Source organism: Lutjanus erythropterus, chromosome 22 (genome assembly GCF_056507025.1).
Source record: "Lutjanus erythropterus isolate fLutEry1 chromosome 22, fLutEry1.hap2, whole genome shotgun sequence".
In the NCBI taxonomy this organism is placed as follows: Eukaryota; Metazoa; Chordata; class Actinopteri; order Lutjaniformes; family Lutjanidae; genus Lutjanus; species Lutjanus erythropterus.
In genome coordinates, this window is record NC_139338.1 from 24,046,301 (window position 1) to 24,063,570 (window position 17,270).

General features: G+C 43.2%; 1 protein-coding gene across 1 annotated transcript in view; it reads left to right on the plus strand.

The window, feature by feature from the left end:
* Nucleotides 1-2,302: 2,302 nt before the first annotated feature.
* The window catches only part of LOC146306963 (uncharacterized), a 57,782-nt gene continuing 42,814 nt past the window's right edge, over nt 2,303-17,270 (plus strand). The window contains exons 1-4 of the mRNA XM_084710898.1: nt 2,303-2,567; nt 7,183-7,248; nt 14,362-14,548; nt 16,650-17,105. Of these exons, the coding sequence (XP_084567024.1) occupies nt 2,400-2,567; nt 7,183-7,248; nt 14,362-14,548; nt 16,650-17,105 (877 nt within the window). The 5' untranslated portion in view covers nt 2,303-2,399. The remainder of the gene's footprint in view (nt 2,568-7,182; nt 7,249-14,361; nt 14,549-16,649; nt 17,106-17,270) is intronic.

A 17,270-nucleotide genomic window follows, 5' to 3' on the forward strand; every position in this document is an offset into this window, starting at 1 on the left:
ATACTGTGATTTCCAGCCTTACTTCCCCTCACACAATGCATATTCTGGCAGTGTCTTAGCAACTGGTATTGTGGTATCTGGATTACCCAAAAAGCAGCGCGGAGCCCCCGTAGGGCCGAACAGAGGGAGACCTCGGAGTGCTTTAGGAAGCGAGATGTAAAGGAGAGGTTGATCTTGATCTCAGATGGTCTCAACAAGTGTTGCACAGTCACAGTCCTGCTATTACAGACAGAAGATTTTTATTTAAGCGTCAGTTTTAAAGAAATTAAATTTTTGCAGATTCTGCAGTGGACGAATGTCACAGGATTTCTAAACTAAATTAAGTTTGAAAGATTTATTTTATGTAGCTGAAGTGGGACAGCAGTTGTAATTGTTTTTTCTAGTCACCATGGAAAACACGGAGCACTCCTCATTTGTCCACGGTCCTCGTTAATATTACACCAAGAGCATATCTTCCCTGCACCACAAATCTGAAGATGAAGAACCTCCAACTCAAGTCACACTCTAGATAATAAGCTTTGATTAGAGATACAGATAGAGAGCTGTTCAGAGCATGCACACACACACACACACACACACACACACACACACACACACACACACACACACACACACACACACACACTGAGCTCTGATTTGTGGAATTGATAGGGTCCATTGTTTCCACAGAGCTCGCCACTATTAAGCCCTGTAATGTAATTACGGCCAGGAGATTTATGCTTCTGTATAACAGGCCAGAACCTGATCCATGTTGTGTCTGGAGTCGGGCTGAAAAGCCCTCTCTCTGTCCAGCTGGTCCTGATTTCTGTTCTGGCCTCTGTCACTGTGTGGGGCTACAGTGCTGCTCACTTCTTAATTGAAAGCTTTGGTTTATTGTCGGCCGTGTTTTTTTTTGTGTGTGTGTGTTTCATGTGGAAGAAACACAGGGTTTAAGTTTATTATGAAGCAAACTTTGAAGGGAATAGTTGACTTTGTGCAAGAATAGGGCTGCATGATTTGGTAAAAAAAAATGTAATTTTGTGATTATTATGACTGAAATTGCAATTTTGATATGCAGTACAGTTAGTGGGTGTCATCACTGTTGCATCACAACGAGAGATAAACTATTCAAATCATAATGATGTGACATTTGTACCAAACAAACAAGTTTTCCTCAAAAAATTGTAGGGTTCTGTGATTTCGATACTGCACTTGTTTGTTTTGTGATTTCAATAATATTGCAATTAATTGTGCAGCCCTGTGAAAGAACTACTCGTACAAACAGATTGGTTCTTCAACGGTTTGTACAAGCAGTTTAGGAGAACTTGCTGCACTGAAGAGGTGCTCAGAGACGTCATTAATTATTTGTCATTATTTATTTTTTTTACCCACAAAATTATCTGTCTCATCATCTATATGCCTCAAGTTACAATAATCAGGCAAATGTTGTATTTTCTAATCTAATATTCATTGTCAAGGCAATTGTTGTATCCAAAATTGATATAATATTGGCATATAATTGATATAATTGATCGAATTCCACCACCTCCTCCCCTTCACCTGGGGGATGTTGAAAAATCACATGAAAAGATCCTTCAGTTGAAGGGAATAATCTTGGTGTATTAAATCAGTGATTGATGATGGTAGATATGGAACTGACTTTTTTCCCAAATAATAATGAGCAATTTTGAATAGAAGAAATATTTGTTTCGTTTGCATTATTTGTGCTTTTCCGAACGACATAGTCAGATTCAGGTGTGTTTCTCTCTTTTCTCTTACTTTGAATTTTCTCTTCGGTACAAAGTAAACACAATTTACAAGTGGAAAACTGCTGTTATCCAAACTGAAGGTTCTCTTTTTGTGTATTTCATTCCATTGAAAAAACTCAAAATCAAAGGCAGGATTGATGATTCTCCCAGTATTATCTTTTTCTCTCTCCACCTCGGCCTCCTCGCAGCGTCCAGCGTTTGTCTGAAAAAGAAAACACTTCAAAAACGACACTGTGTGGCTAACAGTCCGTTATATCAGACCTGATACCATATCAACTGTGGGGTCATGTACAGTTATCTGAAGTTTAAAAAAAAAAAAAGAAATAAGAGAAATTTAAGATAAGAATACAAAAATCTTCATGCATGAGGCCTGATGTCTTGTGTATTTGCTTGCCAGGGAAACAATGTGCATGAGAGAGTTGCACCAGTTTAGCAGGATGGTAATTATTAACAGCCATAACTTATTTAAACAGAGGACATTTTTGCCTCCCACAGAGAGGCATTGCTCAGTTCCCCTGCCCTTAAATCACTCAGCTTCAAAGAGTGAGGGTATATTATTGAAAATGTTTGGGGGCTAAATGGCTGCTTTCCTGTTACTTCAGGATTTCTTGAGCGAAGATGAGTAAAGTGTAAGACCGGAGCTCTTTGGACATGTCTGCTGTCGAGAGAAGAGGAGCTCCAGAGCCTCGCTGGGAGCACAGTCCTTCCAGAAATCGGGATTTCAAGCGTCATCGGAGGCTTCTGGCTCGGCCCAGGCATCCCGTCAGCATGAGCACCTGGCTGCCTGACGGCTCCTGCTCTGCACACCACGCGCACAGGGTGAGTCCATCCATGCCCACCCAGCTCTTCCTAAATCCACAGCTGAGCGGCCTGCTGCCGCCACCGCCCACAACTCCAATATCCCAAATGAAAGACGCGTCAAACGCTGCTGAATGAGCCCCATGTAGGGAACATGAGAGAGAAGATCCGTAAGACCCGGAGCATCTGTCCACCTCTCTGACACTAATGAATGTTAAGTAGGTTAGCTGCTGGTGTGCCACTGTCCCACAGGTCATTGTGACCGGTGGTGGCAGCGGGGCTGCGCTTTTGTCAGGGTGCGCCAACCCCCTGTGTGATCTAAAATGGCTGGACCGCTTACTCCTGCACACAATCCCAGCACCAATAGTCGCCATATTGATCCCCCTTGCTCGCAGATTTAAGCATAAAAGGACCTCTGTCCTGCCAGCGGGGGTCCCTGCTGACTCCCAGAGCTCATTTCAGGGTCACGGAGCCCTTGCAGCCCCCTGACCCGAACCCCAACGTGAACACACACAAACACAGGAGCGAGGCAGGACAGAAACCCTTCCAGGGATGAACCCCATTAAACAGGATTGGTCGGATGCTCACATTCACGGCTCATTATAGCTGACCCCGGGCTTTCTCTCTCTCTCAATCTGGGTGCTCTCCTCTTCTGTCTCTGCCTCTAACCTGGCCAAAGACATGCTGAGGTGGTCAGCCGTGCCTTTTGTTCGCCATTGATAGCTCGGCCGTTTGCTTGATTGTTTTCTGAACTGGATCTGCTCATCAGTTGTGTTGCGCTGCATTGTCGAGTTCCTGTGGTGTGCTTTTAAAGTTTTGTCTGAGCTTTAGAAACTGTGTAGTTCTTTTGTCTACAAGTGTGTTGGTTTGTGGACAAATCCGGCTGCTGATCTATGTGTCGCAATCTCAGATGTCATTGCCACTGCTGCAGTGGCAGAGTTAACGCATTTACACTGTGAGTGAAAGCACAGATGTTTGGGTTATCGTGGTTGGCAGTTGCTGACAGATGAAGGTAGTCTGTACAAAGCAGAGTTTATTTAGTAGTCTAAAAATAAGTTATGACACAGGAACATACCTCTTCTCACTTCCACAGGCTGAATGTGAAAGAGCTGCGTAGCAAATTAATTAAACTCTGCAGGAATTACTTACTAACTTATGATTTAGATTGTAAAACATGAGAAAGTGAGATTGCATGGAGTTCCAAGCTAGTATAAGATATTTGGGACAGTTTTGGTCTGATTTTAGTGGGGAAAGTGGCTCTAATTAATATTTGACAACATAAAAACAATGTGACAGAGTGAAAGTGTTCGATAGTGAATCTACAAGGAATTATTTATCCAAATCTGCAGATACCCTCAGCTTTACGGAGCTTTAAAGTGAGTTTTATCTTACGTTTTTGGCTGGGCTCTCATAGCATCGATTTCAGCTGCTTCCAGAGGAAAGACTCTATAAAACCCAGTGTTTATACAGTTAGCCCCTAGCTCACAGTTAGGTAGACTAGCTGGTGAACGTTATGGAGCATTTAGCAGCTAAAGAGACGGATAAATTTACCTCAAAAGTTGGTGAAAGAAAGAAGCTAAAAGAAAAAAGTGGATTAAGCTCATCTGAGTTCAGTAAAACAGAGAAACTTGAAGGTGTACGGTTGTATTTTTCTGTTTAAAAGGGAAAATAAGTGTGTGTTTCCTGACACTTTATGAGTTTATTCTGTTTACTGGGCATAGTGAACATATACAGTACATAATGTACGCAATGTAGTGAATTCAGCAATATATCATCAATTGCCGGTTGATGTGCTCACACTGAGTGGTTTGAAAATTGTAACATATCGCTTAACCCTGATTTCATGACAATATTTCAACTTTTAGATACTTAAAGAGTGAAATCCTTCATATACTTAACAGTATTAAACATGGATTTACAAGTGAGGTGTGGTAGCAGTGGCCAGTGTAATCATGGCACGTCTACGCATATTAAACAGCATTTAATGCTGCTTATTCTGGATGTGGTAACAATAGTCAGGTGACCTCCATTGTGGTTAACTTCAGGTTCAGGAAAAGATCGTGGTTTGGGTTAAAATACGTATGTCTATTAAGACACTTGAGTAACTTATGTAGGCTACTATGGTTAAAATAATTGAACATGGACTTTTCGTGAAAGAACTGTATTTGTTTGACCCATTCACCTGTCTTAACCTCCTCCATACGTGTGGAAGCCATAGATTTTTTTAATCTGTGGCATTTGAGCGTAAAATTACACACCGTCTCTGCATAAGTCAGACTAAATGGCGTGAAATGTACAGCTGTGAATCTGCAAGAATCTGGTAATAAAATACTGGGGTAATGAGTGAGTGTATTGCAGTATATTGTACAAGCACCTTGTCTGTTTTCACATACAACCCAGATTTGTCCGTACAGCTAATATGTGTGTTCATGTGTCCTCGGTGCTGACCTCACCAGGATGCAGCTCTGATCTGTTGCTCTCTGTTCAATGCCTGCTCCCCTAATTAAACGTTGATTAAATGCCTATTAATGTGCCCTGACTCACAGACAGGGTGTAATCAGGTGAAACAGAATTAATAAAACATCCCGTGTGGTGCTCAGGAGAGAAGGAAGGGCTCCCCTGAGAAAGACAGACAGATGGCGGCAGGAATCGCCAGAGAGAGGAGAAAGCAGAGTGGGAGAGGGGATAAAGCCAAAGACCAGCCACCACTTTGGTGATTAGCTCCAAATTGGTAATTTGATCTAGCCAGTTCCACCTACTCATTATTGATAAGACAGACCATATTTGACCGTATTTCCCCCTGCTGGCTCAGGCCGGCACCACAGCGCTTCCTGTGCGTTTGGGTCCTGCCGGCCCACGCCGCTCTGCGCCCAACGGATCTGACAGGAAGTACCTTGAGGTGGAGTGATACATGCTGTCGACACGCGCACAGTGGAAATCCCATCTGCTAGGAATCTCCCTAATCTCATCATCTGAATTGAACAAGGAAAAGAGGAGCAGCAATCACTTTAGACAAACCCTATATGGGATTATGTGTTGTACTCGTGATGATGGGTCAAACGATGAACGACATCAGAGACAGAAGGAGGCCTCTGATTTATGCCTTTTTGTTTGAATTAACACAACACTATCTTTGGTTTTGGCATGGTTTCAAACATGAATTTTATTATGATACCTTTTGTTTACAAGCTAGCATTAGCTTTTAGCTTGTGCAACAGCCTGCGCCTTGGTTTATAACAGTCACCGTGGTCAAAATACAGGAAACCTTTGATATTTTGATGATATATTAACCACAGAACTGGAAATGTCCCTGGTTTTCATTTCACCTTATGCATTTTTGAAAAATTAAAACTGGCTTTCTCCTATTTCGGAGAAAAAATCTTTTTCTCTCGTTACTTTTTCCCTTTGCTGTCTTTATGTGTTTCTGTTCACATAATTTCTCGACGTTGTCACAGGCCGACCCAACCCCCAGCCACTTCATCCCTCACTGTCTCAAAATGTACTTGATTTCACATTCAGCATATAATTAGTAACAACAAGGTCACTGGGCTGCAAGCACCCGTGATTCACGGGCAAATTGGTTGTTGTTCCCCGTCGGTTCATTATTCGGCTGCAATTAAGGCTTCTATTAAGGATGGAGGGCTTGCGAGGTATTTCTGGCATAATGTGCATAATCATACGTGATGTGCTTTGTTAAATACAACAGGTACGGTCTAAATGAAGCCAATAGACAAAGGCGATGAGATGGCCAGACCTACGCTGCCCTCTAGCCTCTCGTAGTGGCACTGAATGGCTTTGAGAGTCGAGCACAAGCTGGCAGAGAGCTTCACATCAGTGCACTCTAAAAGGAAAAGGGAAAGCGCACACATCAAGCTCCATTGTCCTCCCACCCCGCGAGCCCCTCTTGCCCCCTGTCACCCACTCCGGTCTGGGGTTACAGCCCATGAATGAGGGGTGAGTCCTGGGAGGATCTGCTCTCTTGCTCCCTGGAGTGGACCGACTCTGGAGCTGACTCGGTGCTTCTGGGAGCTGCCAGGAGCTGCAAAGAGAGATGGATGAGCCGCTCTGCTGACTGCTGGGCATCGGCTGGTGGTGTGTCTCAAGTGATTGATGAGTTAACACAGCGTCCCCTTGCACCGCGGGTCAAACTGATGCACCCTTACCCTTAAAACCACCATACTGTCCTGAGGAAGCAACAAGTTAAAAGAAAAGAGACAGAGATAAGAGACAGACGTTTTCTAAACTGAACAGATGTTGGAAAGTGGCTGCGTGGGAGAGCAGACTCCATCATTGAGTCTTCTGCTAAACCACTGGACGGTTTCACAGCGGCTCAGTAATCAAGACTGAGGGGTTATTAATGCACTGGTGGGGGCTTAAACGTCTCTGGAGAGTCCTCTCACTGTGTGGCTTTTTATTTGTTTTGCCAGGCCTCAGTCATTGTTCTCATCCTGGGGGCCCACAGAGCTTAAGATTGAGCCACTGAAAGCAGTTCATCTCTGAACTCTTCTGACTGATCAATCTCAATCTGACTTGAATAAATCTGTTTTTAAATGTCAATGTGTACCTGTGCCCTTGGTCTGTAATCAGTAAGTTTTTATACTTACGTGGCTTCTTTTCTTTCTCGTCTTTTTTGCAGAGTCCCGTTTACGTGTCTTTTGTCAGTAAGGCCATCTTGTGGGAGAGAGGATCCTGCAGCTACACCGTGAGTGAACAGATACTGTTTGAACTTGACAACAAGAAAGAAAGAATTTTTTCATCTTCCTGTCCTAAACGTCTCTTACTATTTTCTGTGAGGCTTCTTCATCCGAATCCTGAGTTGCAGTCTGCAAACCCTCATACAGGATTTTCCCAGGATGTTTTTTAGACAAAAGTGGCGAAAGGCTGGAGAACGTGTGACATGCACAATGTATGCAGACTGCACAATTTGACACGTGAAAGTTTGGATTTGGATTTTATTTTCATACCAAGATCAAACAAAGAGATAGAAAACAAAGATTTTGACAAAACTACTCAAATATTTATGTAAAATAAATTAATACACATGAACAATCAATATGGCACATTTGATAAGATGAGACCATCCTTGATAAATTAGATAAACTGTTAATCCGTCATTAGACTTTTATTCACTGTTGAGATATCGAAGTTTTTAAAGATTCAAATTCAATAAAGCTTTTCAAAAATTACATCAAATCCCAGTATTCTTGCCGCACCGCTAACAAGTAAAAAGAAACACACACGCTCCTCTTCTTCTTTCTCTCCTCTGACACTCAGAAGTCCCCACCTCTCCTCTCTGCTGAAAAGAGTCTGGGAGTGGATGTGCCACAATTAACAGTGGGGTTGCCATGGGGACAGCAGAGTTGTGTGGGCTGGCTTCCTGTCTTGGCCTCTGGTTAAACAAACAAGTAAAGTCGGCAGACAAAGACGCTTGCTGGTCCTTACAGCCTCATTTACATCGTCAACTGCCTTCGGCACTTCTTGCATTCGGCAAGTTCATCAGGCCTGGCATCGCCCTCGCCATCGCCGCCGCTGCCGTGTCTAATAAATCACGGCGAGGGCATTGTGATGGTAAAACCGCTCCCGTCATACAGCGACACAACTTTTACAGCAAGCGTGGCCCTGTCTAAACAGACAGACAGCCGACAAGAGGCTGTTGACCCAGCAGGCTGTGTTATATAGGCGTCAAAGCTCCTGTACTGTCACCCGGGACACAAGCTGCAATGGGACAGTCCAGGTCAGAATGCACAGGTGCCCAAACAAGCCAACAGAGCTGCAGAGCTCCATTTTAAAACTTAATGTATGTGCTTTTTGCACAAGGGGTTCAACCCAAGTTTTATGCTTTCAGTGGCCGACTTGTAGTTGTTTTCTTAAACAATGAGTGAACAGAGAAAAGCCTCATTCATTAGCCTGAAAAAAACTTTGATGGCATATGTTGCTCTCAGGGTTTGAAATTAAGTTTTTTCCTCTGTGTCCTGTGACTGTTGTGAATTCTGTGTTCAACTGTCCCAGACTCAACAACATGTCCAAAAATAAAGCTCCTTTTTTTTCATTCTGCATAATAAAAATAGTTTAATGACTTTGTTTCAGACTCACTCTGGTCCAGCACAGAAGTTCTACTAGTTGTAAACGTGAATACGGTGCCAGATTTAGGCATATGTGTGCGTGCGTGTGTCAGAAAAAGAGTGCAAAAGCACATAGCATAGAAAAAAGTTGATTGTTGGCTTGTCCGTGCAAGGCCACATAACCATATACAGAAAGCACATAATCCACAATCTTTGAATGTGCAAATGTTGCTCATTTATAAAGTTTAACTACCAGATGAAAGTTGCCTGCTGCTTCACTGAAAAGTATATTCTCACACTTGTGAGAGACCACAGACACCAGAACCGGATGGCCCTGACCGGTGACCAGCCGGTCAGCGTCACATATCCGATTCTGTGCCGGTCAAATTCACACGCATGCTCCGCACGATGGTCACATCATGCGCGCAGCAGACACGCCGACCGTGACGTCACACCCACAACAGCGCTGGTCACAGCTGAGTTCACGCTCAGATACATGCTTGCACAAAGTCGGCGATATGTGAGAGATTCCAAGATCAGGGTATAAGGAGGTGGAGCAGCTGACAGCGGTAAACTGACTAACTCTTCATGCTAATGTCACCAGCCACCAGCAAACTAGTTAAAATCTCACCTCCTATTCTGGGTGGAGAATAAACAACCTGTGTTGACGTCTCAAACATTTTCTTAGCCACACTCTTTTATTGTCTCCTGTTTTTCTCACTGCAAAACTTTACTACAGCAAACTGCCGCATGGCGTCAGTCTACTTACGCATCAGATCACGTGAAACCACACGAGACTGTGCTTATTATGATAATATAATAAGGCCTGGCTGTAACCTGGAGCACTTTTGGGACAGAATGTAAAAGTTATTTAATAATCAGTATTTTATTATAAGCGTCCGATTTAATTGATGGCATTCACAAGCATTTTTGCACCTTTTCTTGTAAAATTTTAGTTATTAGACAGAAAATCAGAAACGAAATGCATCTCTGTTTCTATCCGCTGACCATCAGATTCTGTCTGATTCATGTGACATCACCCCAGCACCTGTAAACAGACTTTGATGGGTAAAACCGGTGCAGGTCCCCTTCAAACAAAATATTTGAATACTTCTTCCACCACTGTCTGTAATACTGTATACTGTCATCCCGTGGTTTGCTGTGTTGTGCCGCGTTGTTTCAGGATGTCGGGGCTCCAGGGGAAGAGTTGTTTGCCCTCTGGGGCTGCGTGGGCCTGCAAAGGGGGGTCATTGTCTCACCATCGAAAGTAGAAAGTTGCTCTGAATGCTAAGCTGTATCTGAGCCTGGCTTCTGACACGAGCTGATAATCAGATTTACTCCCCTGAATCCGCCGGACTCCACAATGCGCCCCACTGTCGTCGTCCCCCGCTTCGCCTCTCGCCGGCCCCCTCGCCAGCATCCCGACCCCTTCATCCACCCTCCTCCCCCGCAGCAAAGCTAATTACACCCCACAGAAACACAAATCTCCATGATTTAAAAAGTCACTCTTTTTCAGGGGTTTAACCTTGTTAGGGTCTAAGCCTGGCTTTCTTGTGCACCAGCTCTGTGAAGAATTCTCTGTTCCTGCAGACGCTGGGACATAGACACACTTCTGTCTTTGCTCGTAGTCGTCCGCCTGTCAGAGGGTTCACTCGGAGGCAGTGTAATTAAGTGTGTGTGTGTATGTGTGCATCGCTGCTTTATGTACGCTTGTGTGTGTGTGTGTTTAGAGGTGAGGGGGGGTGAAGGAGCACACGCAAGTCTGCAAGTCCTCTGCAGGCCATCTGGGACTCTGACTAACTAATAGACTTCCTACATTCATCGAGCAGCACTACTTCTACATCTCAATCAGGGAGCTGTTGACCACAAACAGGCCCGTAATGACATTAGCCAGCTCTGGCTGTGTGAGGACAGCGTGTGGGTTGCCTGACGCCAGGAGGTCAGCCTGTTTCCTGGGGGCCTGCAGGGCCCCGAAGGAGCCCACACGAGCGTTATGGGTGTCTACAGAAACTACAGTATTACCTTCTGTCTCTGATGGAAATGACATCTTCCAGTAATCCCGTTTTCCAGTAATGAGGACTATTTTCATCTGAACGGTCATTTTAAATCATTCTGCTCTTGACTTGAGTTCCTGTAAATATTTGATTGAAGCTGAAGTGTGAAGAACCAGTATAATCATCATTTGATTCATCCTCTTCGGTCATTGTTAGGGCTGCCGACTTCAATAGATTGGTTCATTTTTTTTCTACTTCATTCAATACCCATCATGTGAATGGAGGAATTCCTGAAATGATGCTTCAGCATTTTATGATTAAAGCTACTACAAGGAACTTTCATAGTTTGTTGATTTTGGAGGCCCCTGTGGTCCAAAATTTGCCAAATCTCCAATGCTATAAATTCAGTGTTAGGTAATGAATCAATTTCATAATTAGCTGCTCAGTTGTTTAGAACATTAAATGCTTTATGGATATTATTTGCTTCCATATACAAAATGCTCCAAATGATGATGTGCATGAACCAGAACGGAACCAATTCCGTGATGTGAAAGGTGTATGAGAGTTAGTATATTATTTTATTGAACTGTGACCAATGTAGTGCTTATTTATTTTTTTAATCAGTGGTTTAGTTAAAATTATTTAGTAAGCATTGCTGAAAAAGTGTCAGAGCTTGCTAAGAGGTGATTTTTTTCATCTGCAGTCCCTGGGCAAATGTTTAAGTCATTCAAAAAAAAATATATATATATAGGATCAAAATTACAAAATGAGCAGTAATCAGAATCTGTTGAAAACACAACAAAACAGGAAAAAATTAAAAAGTCAAATAGATGAAAGATTTTTCCTCTGACTTGTAGTGCTGTTTTATCAGTGTAGATGGTTTTGGTGTGAGTTGCAGAGTTTGGGACATATTGACCGTAGAGATGTCTGCCTTCTCTCGGATATAATGGAACTAGATGGCACTTGGCTTGTGAGCAGTTTCATGTAAGAACTACTTTCTTTCTGGTGAATTTAATCTGCCCAGAGGGAAGCCTAGATCTACGCTACTAACACCAAAACCATCTAAATGGATAAATAGCACCACAAGTGTCTTCAATTTTGGGATGAACTGTCCCTTTAAAGAAAAAGCAAGTAATAAAGAAGGATCAAGACTTTTTTATGAAAATGTCAGAAAGTGTGTTTAAAGGACACGCAGCTTTGTGCTTCCTGTACTGTATGATTGTGTTCGCGTGTATGGATGCATTAAAAGAGCTTTCGCGCGGGCTGTAATGACACAGACGTACGTTTAACGTTCGTGCCCGGACCTGTTCTGCAGAAAGGTCGCGGGTTTGATGACACCAGCCCGAGTCTATACCCTCACAAAGCCCTCCTCAGCCTGAGTGACAGGTAATGAGGAGGCCGGAGGGGAGGAAGAGGAGCAAGGAGGAGAAAGGCCTCCATCACCGGCTCTCGTTCTGCTTTTTCTACCTCACTTCTCCCTCTTTACATCACAAGAATGCAAATCTTTAAAGCCTCCAGATCTGAGCAAAGGGAATCAGTGGAGATGGTGCAGGGATTTAAAAGTTGATCCTCCCTGTGTGAGTCACAGACAGCGACCCCACCTTCCTCCCCCACTTTCTCCCCTCTCTGTCTGAGGGTCTCCTGGTTCACCAGACAGATGTTGCATCTGTGCATTTTTTGTAGGAGGAGCTGAAGTGGTAGCACTTACAGTACACTATAAGATGTAACAAGCCGTCTACTTTTACAAATTCGACAAAAACTGAAAATGTTACTGACAGTAGTTATCCCCCGGTCAGATGCAGTACGCCTAACAAGACGTAACAAGCTGTACTTTGTATGAAATAAAGTTCTTGAGGATTCAAACCCAGCACATTCTTGTTATGAGGCATATGTGCCAACCATTGCACCACCGGACTGCCCAGTAAGGGTCTAACACTTTGGTTTACAGTACAGCTCTGTTCTAACGTGACCCCAACTATTCTCTTAAGAAAGTCTAATAAGAGTCTAACAGTGGTAAATAATACATTTTACTGTAGAACAGTTCTGTTGTAACGTGTCCCTAGTTTCTGTTTAATAAAATTTAATAAGGATGTCATAGTGGGAAACAATACACTTCAGTTTACAGTGCAGTTTTGTTGTAATATATCACTAATAACTCCCATATAATGGTCAAACAATGGGAAATAATAGACTTTAGCTTACAGTCAAAAAAAGTTCTAGCAGTGGGAAAAGTTCTGCTGTAATATGTCCCTAATTACCGCTAAGAAAAGTAATGAAGGTGTAATAAAGGATGTAATACTCTCTAATAAAAATATATTATTCTGTTTTTTGTCTAATGTGGTACAAAGTGCAGGTTGTTACGTCTCATTAGTGTACTGTAAAATAAAGTGCGACTGCTGAACTTTGTTTTACATGAACCTTAAATCCAAGTCAAATAAAGCCCAGTGTGGGTCTGCGGGCCGCATATTATAATTGTTTGCTCTGTAAAGGCCATTGAATGAGTCACTGGCACCGAGCAAGGCCTTAGACTGGGCTGGTTTTCACTGGTTTGGCGTGCTGCAGGCGGACGTCCATCCCTCCACATTTCCAATATTGACCGATCCGCCTGCTTTTATCTGCCGTGTCACGACAGTGTACTCTGAGGAGGTTTATCGCCCTCGAGATAATTGTCTGCCTCCTTTCTTGTGAGGAGGAGAGGAAGGCTGCGGGTGTAAGGAGAGAGAGAGCTGGAGTTACTTTGTGTGCTGAGGAAAAGAGGATGAGGGGTGTGATCTGTTTAGTCGACACAAGGGGGCAGCGGTGTCGCCGTGCATCATTTGAATTCTCCTCCACAAACTGTGCAGCAGGGTTCCTCATTCAGGCTTTTATTTTGTAGCAGTGTGGGGCACAGATGTTTTTTTCCCAGAGTGACTTTTATTTTGTTTACTGACTGACATATTTTCTAAACAAATCAGTCACCACAGATTTCAGTTGGAAGATAAGAAGAGTGTGTGTTGTGACAGCAGTAAAAAAATCTATATTTTTACATTACTTTTTATATTAAAACAAACATATTAGTACTGAAAATAAAACATGATTAATTCATTATAATTGCTTGTTTATTAAAGAGAATTTGGTTTGAATATTAAAATATTAAATACCTGAACCTCACAACTTTTGCAGGAAAATATATTTTTTATCTTTTATCAAAAATAAATTGAACATTCAGTTGTACTTGGTTTCATTTTTTTAGTTGTTTTTTCATTATTGATATTCTGGTTCTTATTTTTGACTTTTAATTAGTATTTTTATATTTATGACATTTTCATTTCTTACTTATTCATTGTGGATTTATTTGTTGTATAGTGTGTAATTAATTGTACAAATATTGTTTAATTGATTCTGTATTTTTAAAATGTTTTTTCTTTTATTTAATGTTTTTTTGTTTTGTTTTTTTATTTTATTTTTTAAATGCATGGGAATCAGATTTTTTATGATCCACACATTTGATTTCGCTTCTTCTTTTTTTACTCCAGAGACTTTTCTTGATGCAACCCTCCTCATTTATCCAGGTTTGGGACCAGCAATGAGGAAAGCTCTGGCTTGTGTGTCTCCAGTGGCTGGAGATGACACTGAACCCAGCGTTTATTTTATTTTATTGGGTTTTATTTAATTTAAGAGGATGAAAGGCATTGGATGCGTAAACATACTGAAAATAATATATCTCTCCGCCTTTTTTCACACTGTTCTGAAAGCTTTTCTCTTTCTCTTCTCTTCCAGGCCCATGATCGTCCAACTCATCGTCCCCTGTTGTGTCCCCGGTTCTTGTCTCACATGAAAGCTCGTCCTGAGGACCTCAGACCTCCTTGTTTCCTGAGCTCCAAGTCCCGACCGCAGCCTCCAACTCAGGGGAAGACGACCAGTACGCACACTGTCACTGTGTCCCCAAAGATACAAACACTGCAGGGTGAGTCTAGGCAATAAATCATCTGGACCTGTGGCATAGATTCACAGAGGACGAAGACAGACACATGCATGCACATTCTTTTCAGCAGATTTATAAAGCTGTGCATATGCATGGGGCAGGACGTGCAGCCTTATACTGTATTATTGGGGGCTAGACAGGTGGATCATTTACACAGTTACCTGAAGTTTGGAGCATTTGCTGAATCTGATGTGACACACTCATACAAGCCCACTATGTGAAAAAAGTAAGAGAAATGATCTTTTATGAGGTTCATTCTTCCTTCACCCTCAGAGCCACACCAGGAGGAGGAAGACCCCGGCTCCTTTGACTCCTCAGCTCTGCTCATTAACAATTTTTCTCGCCTTTTCTTCTTCTGCTGGAGCAGTGGAGGTAGCCAGGCCACCGGGCTTGTCGTTAGTTCTTAATCTCTCTCTCTCTCTCTCTCTCTCTCTCTCTCTCTCTCTGTGGTTGTGTTTGGTTAAGTGCAAATCCTCCTCTCTGGCGAGGAAGTGCCCACAGCGCCGCCCTCCTGGTGGTCCTCTGGTGGGAGTGAAAGGCCCCGGGGCCGGGAGACCTGCCGCTCCTTTCAGAGCCCGGCCTCTGATGTGAAGGCATCTTTCCCAGCGCACACCTCAGCCCCACAGCAGGGTACTGCTTTCACCATGCTGGGGTGTGTGTGTGTGTGTATAAAGCAGTGAAGGGGGGGGGGCATTTCTCAGCACCAGGGTCTAAACACTAATTATTCTACCATATGGTGGTCGGCTCCCTCACAATTGCCCTTAACCCTGCTCCCTGAAGAAACGTGCTGCGCCCTACGCCGTGGCTTTGCACTCTGACACGTCATTCATATGCACATCACACACACATGCACCAGTTCACGCACACTTGTGTATATGTGTGTGTGTGTGCGTGTGTGTAACAGATGGGAATGGCAGGGCATTGTACGAGGAGGCAGTGCAGAAATGTGCTCTCCAATGCGTTCTCTTTATCCTCCTGTGCTGACTCCTCTCGGCGACAGACCCCCAGGAAACAAGAGCAGATTGTCTGACACCCTTCACCCCCCCCATCACACACACACACACACACACACACACCCTCTCAGTGGTCAACAAAAAAATAGGAGGAGAGAGAAAGGAAGGGGTGTGCTAAGGCGAAGGGGGAAGAATGGAGGAGGCGAAAGGGAAATGGGCGGTGTTGGAAGGAGTTGATGTTTGTGGAGGAGAAACTCAGAGGGATGAAAGGAAATGTTCAGAAGAAAGAGGAGCTGAGATAATGAGTGTCGTAGAAAGAGAGAAGGATGTATAAAACAGTGCTACAACTTCTTTAGAAAAGGGTTTGTCTGTGTACTCTCTGTAGTGTCGATTAATGATTAATAAAGTCATTGTGGAAGTCATTTATCAAACAAAAGTGCCCCAGATTTGCCCATAACAGCTTCTCAAATGCAAAAAATTACTACTTTATATCTTTGTAAACTGAACATGTTTGGGTTTGGACAAAACAAGCCATTTAAATCCTTAAATCCTTGGCCATTTTTCACTATTTCCAAAATTATTATAGACAATATGTTACCTGGAAGAATAATAATTTGTTGCAGCTCTTTCTAGAAATCCAATGATCAGTTTTGACACCAAGTTCAGATAATTCAGTTCACCGTGACTTATTGTGAATGAAAAATACCAATGCTGCTGTCTGAACTGTGATATGCAGCACGTAGGCTGGCCTAACTGACACCTGTAGCTGACATGATATCCAGCTTTATAAGAATGATTGTATGTATAGAAGCTCATTGTGCCCTCAGGTCTGATTTCTATTGTGAATATTGAGTTTGGAAACAGGCAGCTGCTCCAGCCGGGCGATTTCTCGCAGCCTTTGTTAGCGAGCCGACCAACCCAGCGGGGAATCAAATGTTTGCTTCAGGACTGAGCAAAGTGGGAACCAGAGTGTCACAAGCAGACGTTGGCTGTTTTGAAAATGACCTGTGACATGTTGACCACTGAAAAAGCAGTCTTTGTTTGTGAAGTCAGTGAAGGGTCAGTTTTGGGTGAGCGCTTTGAATTAAATACTGAATATCTTTTAAGAATTGTTTTTGTCTTTCTTGAAGGTTTCTTGCACCTCAGTCCAGACAGAGGAAGAAATGTTGTGCAGATTGAAAGCTCGATCGCAGGAAGGTGCTCTGCTGTTGTTGTTCCCTGTCCTCCACTCCCTGCTGCTCCACCATCGTCCACCATTAATCCAACACCTCCCCACCAATGCAGCCCTCAACCCGACTCTGGAGGACAACAAAGCGAACCAAACACTGCTCCGGCATCTCCCTCCGGTCTTCATCCTGCTCCTGGGGAAAAAGATGAAGTTCAGGAGGAGAAGGCGCCACAACCTGCTGCGGGATCCATCAGAGAGTCCGACTGGAAGCAAGATCTAGGGCCTGTTGGACCAGAAAGCTCAACGTCGCTGACCTCCCCCGTCTCAAACGGGTCTCTCTCAGATTTAAGTCGACCTCCTTCCAGCCTGTTCAGCCGCAGCACTGACCTCATCAGCGGCAGGAGCAGCGTCCTGTCTGGTAAAACTTCTGTGACAGTGGAGTTAGCATTAGCATATAGCTGTAGCCTCTTCATATGTACTTTAGGGATCAAAACTAGTGATTATTGTTGATTATTTGTTAGTTAATCCCTTAATTATTCAGTCTAAAATATCATATAATATTGAAATAGTAATATTGTTGTTT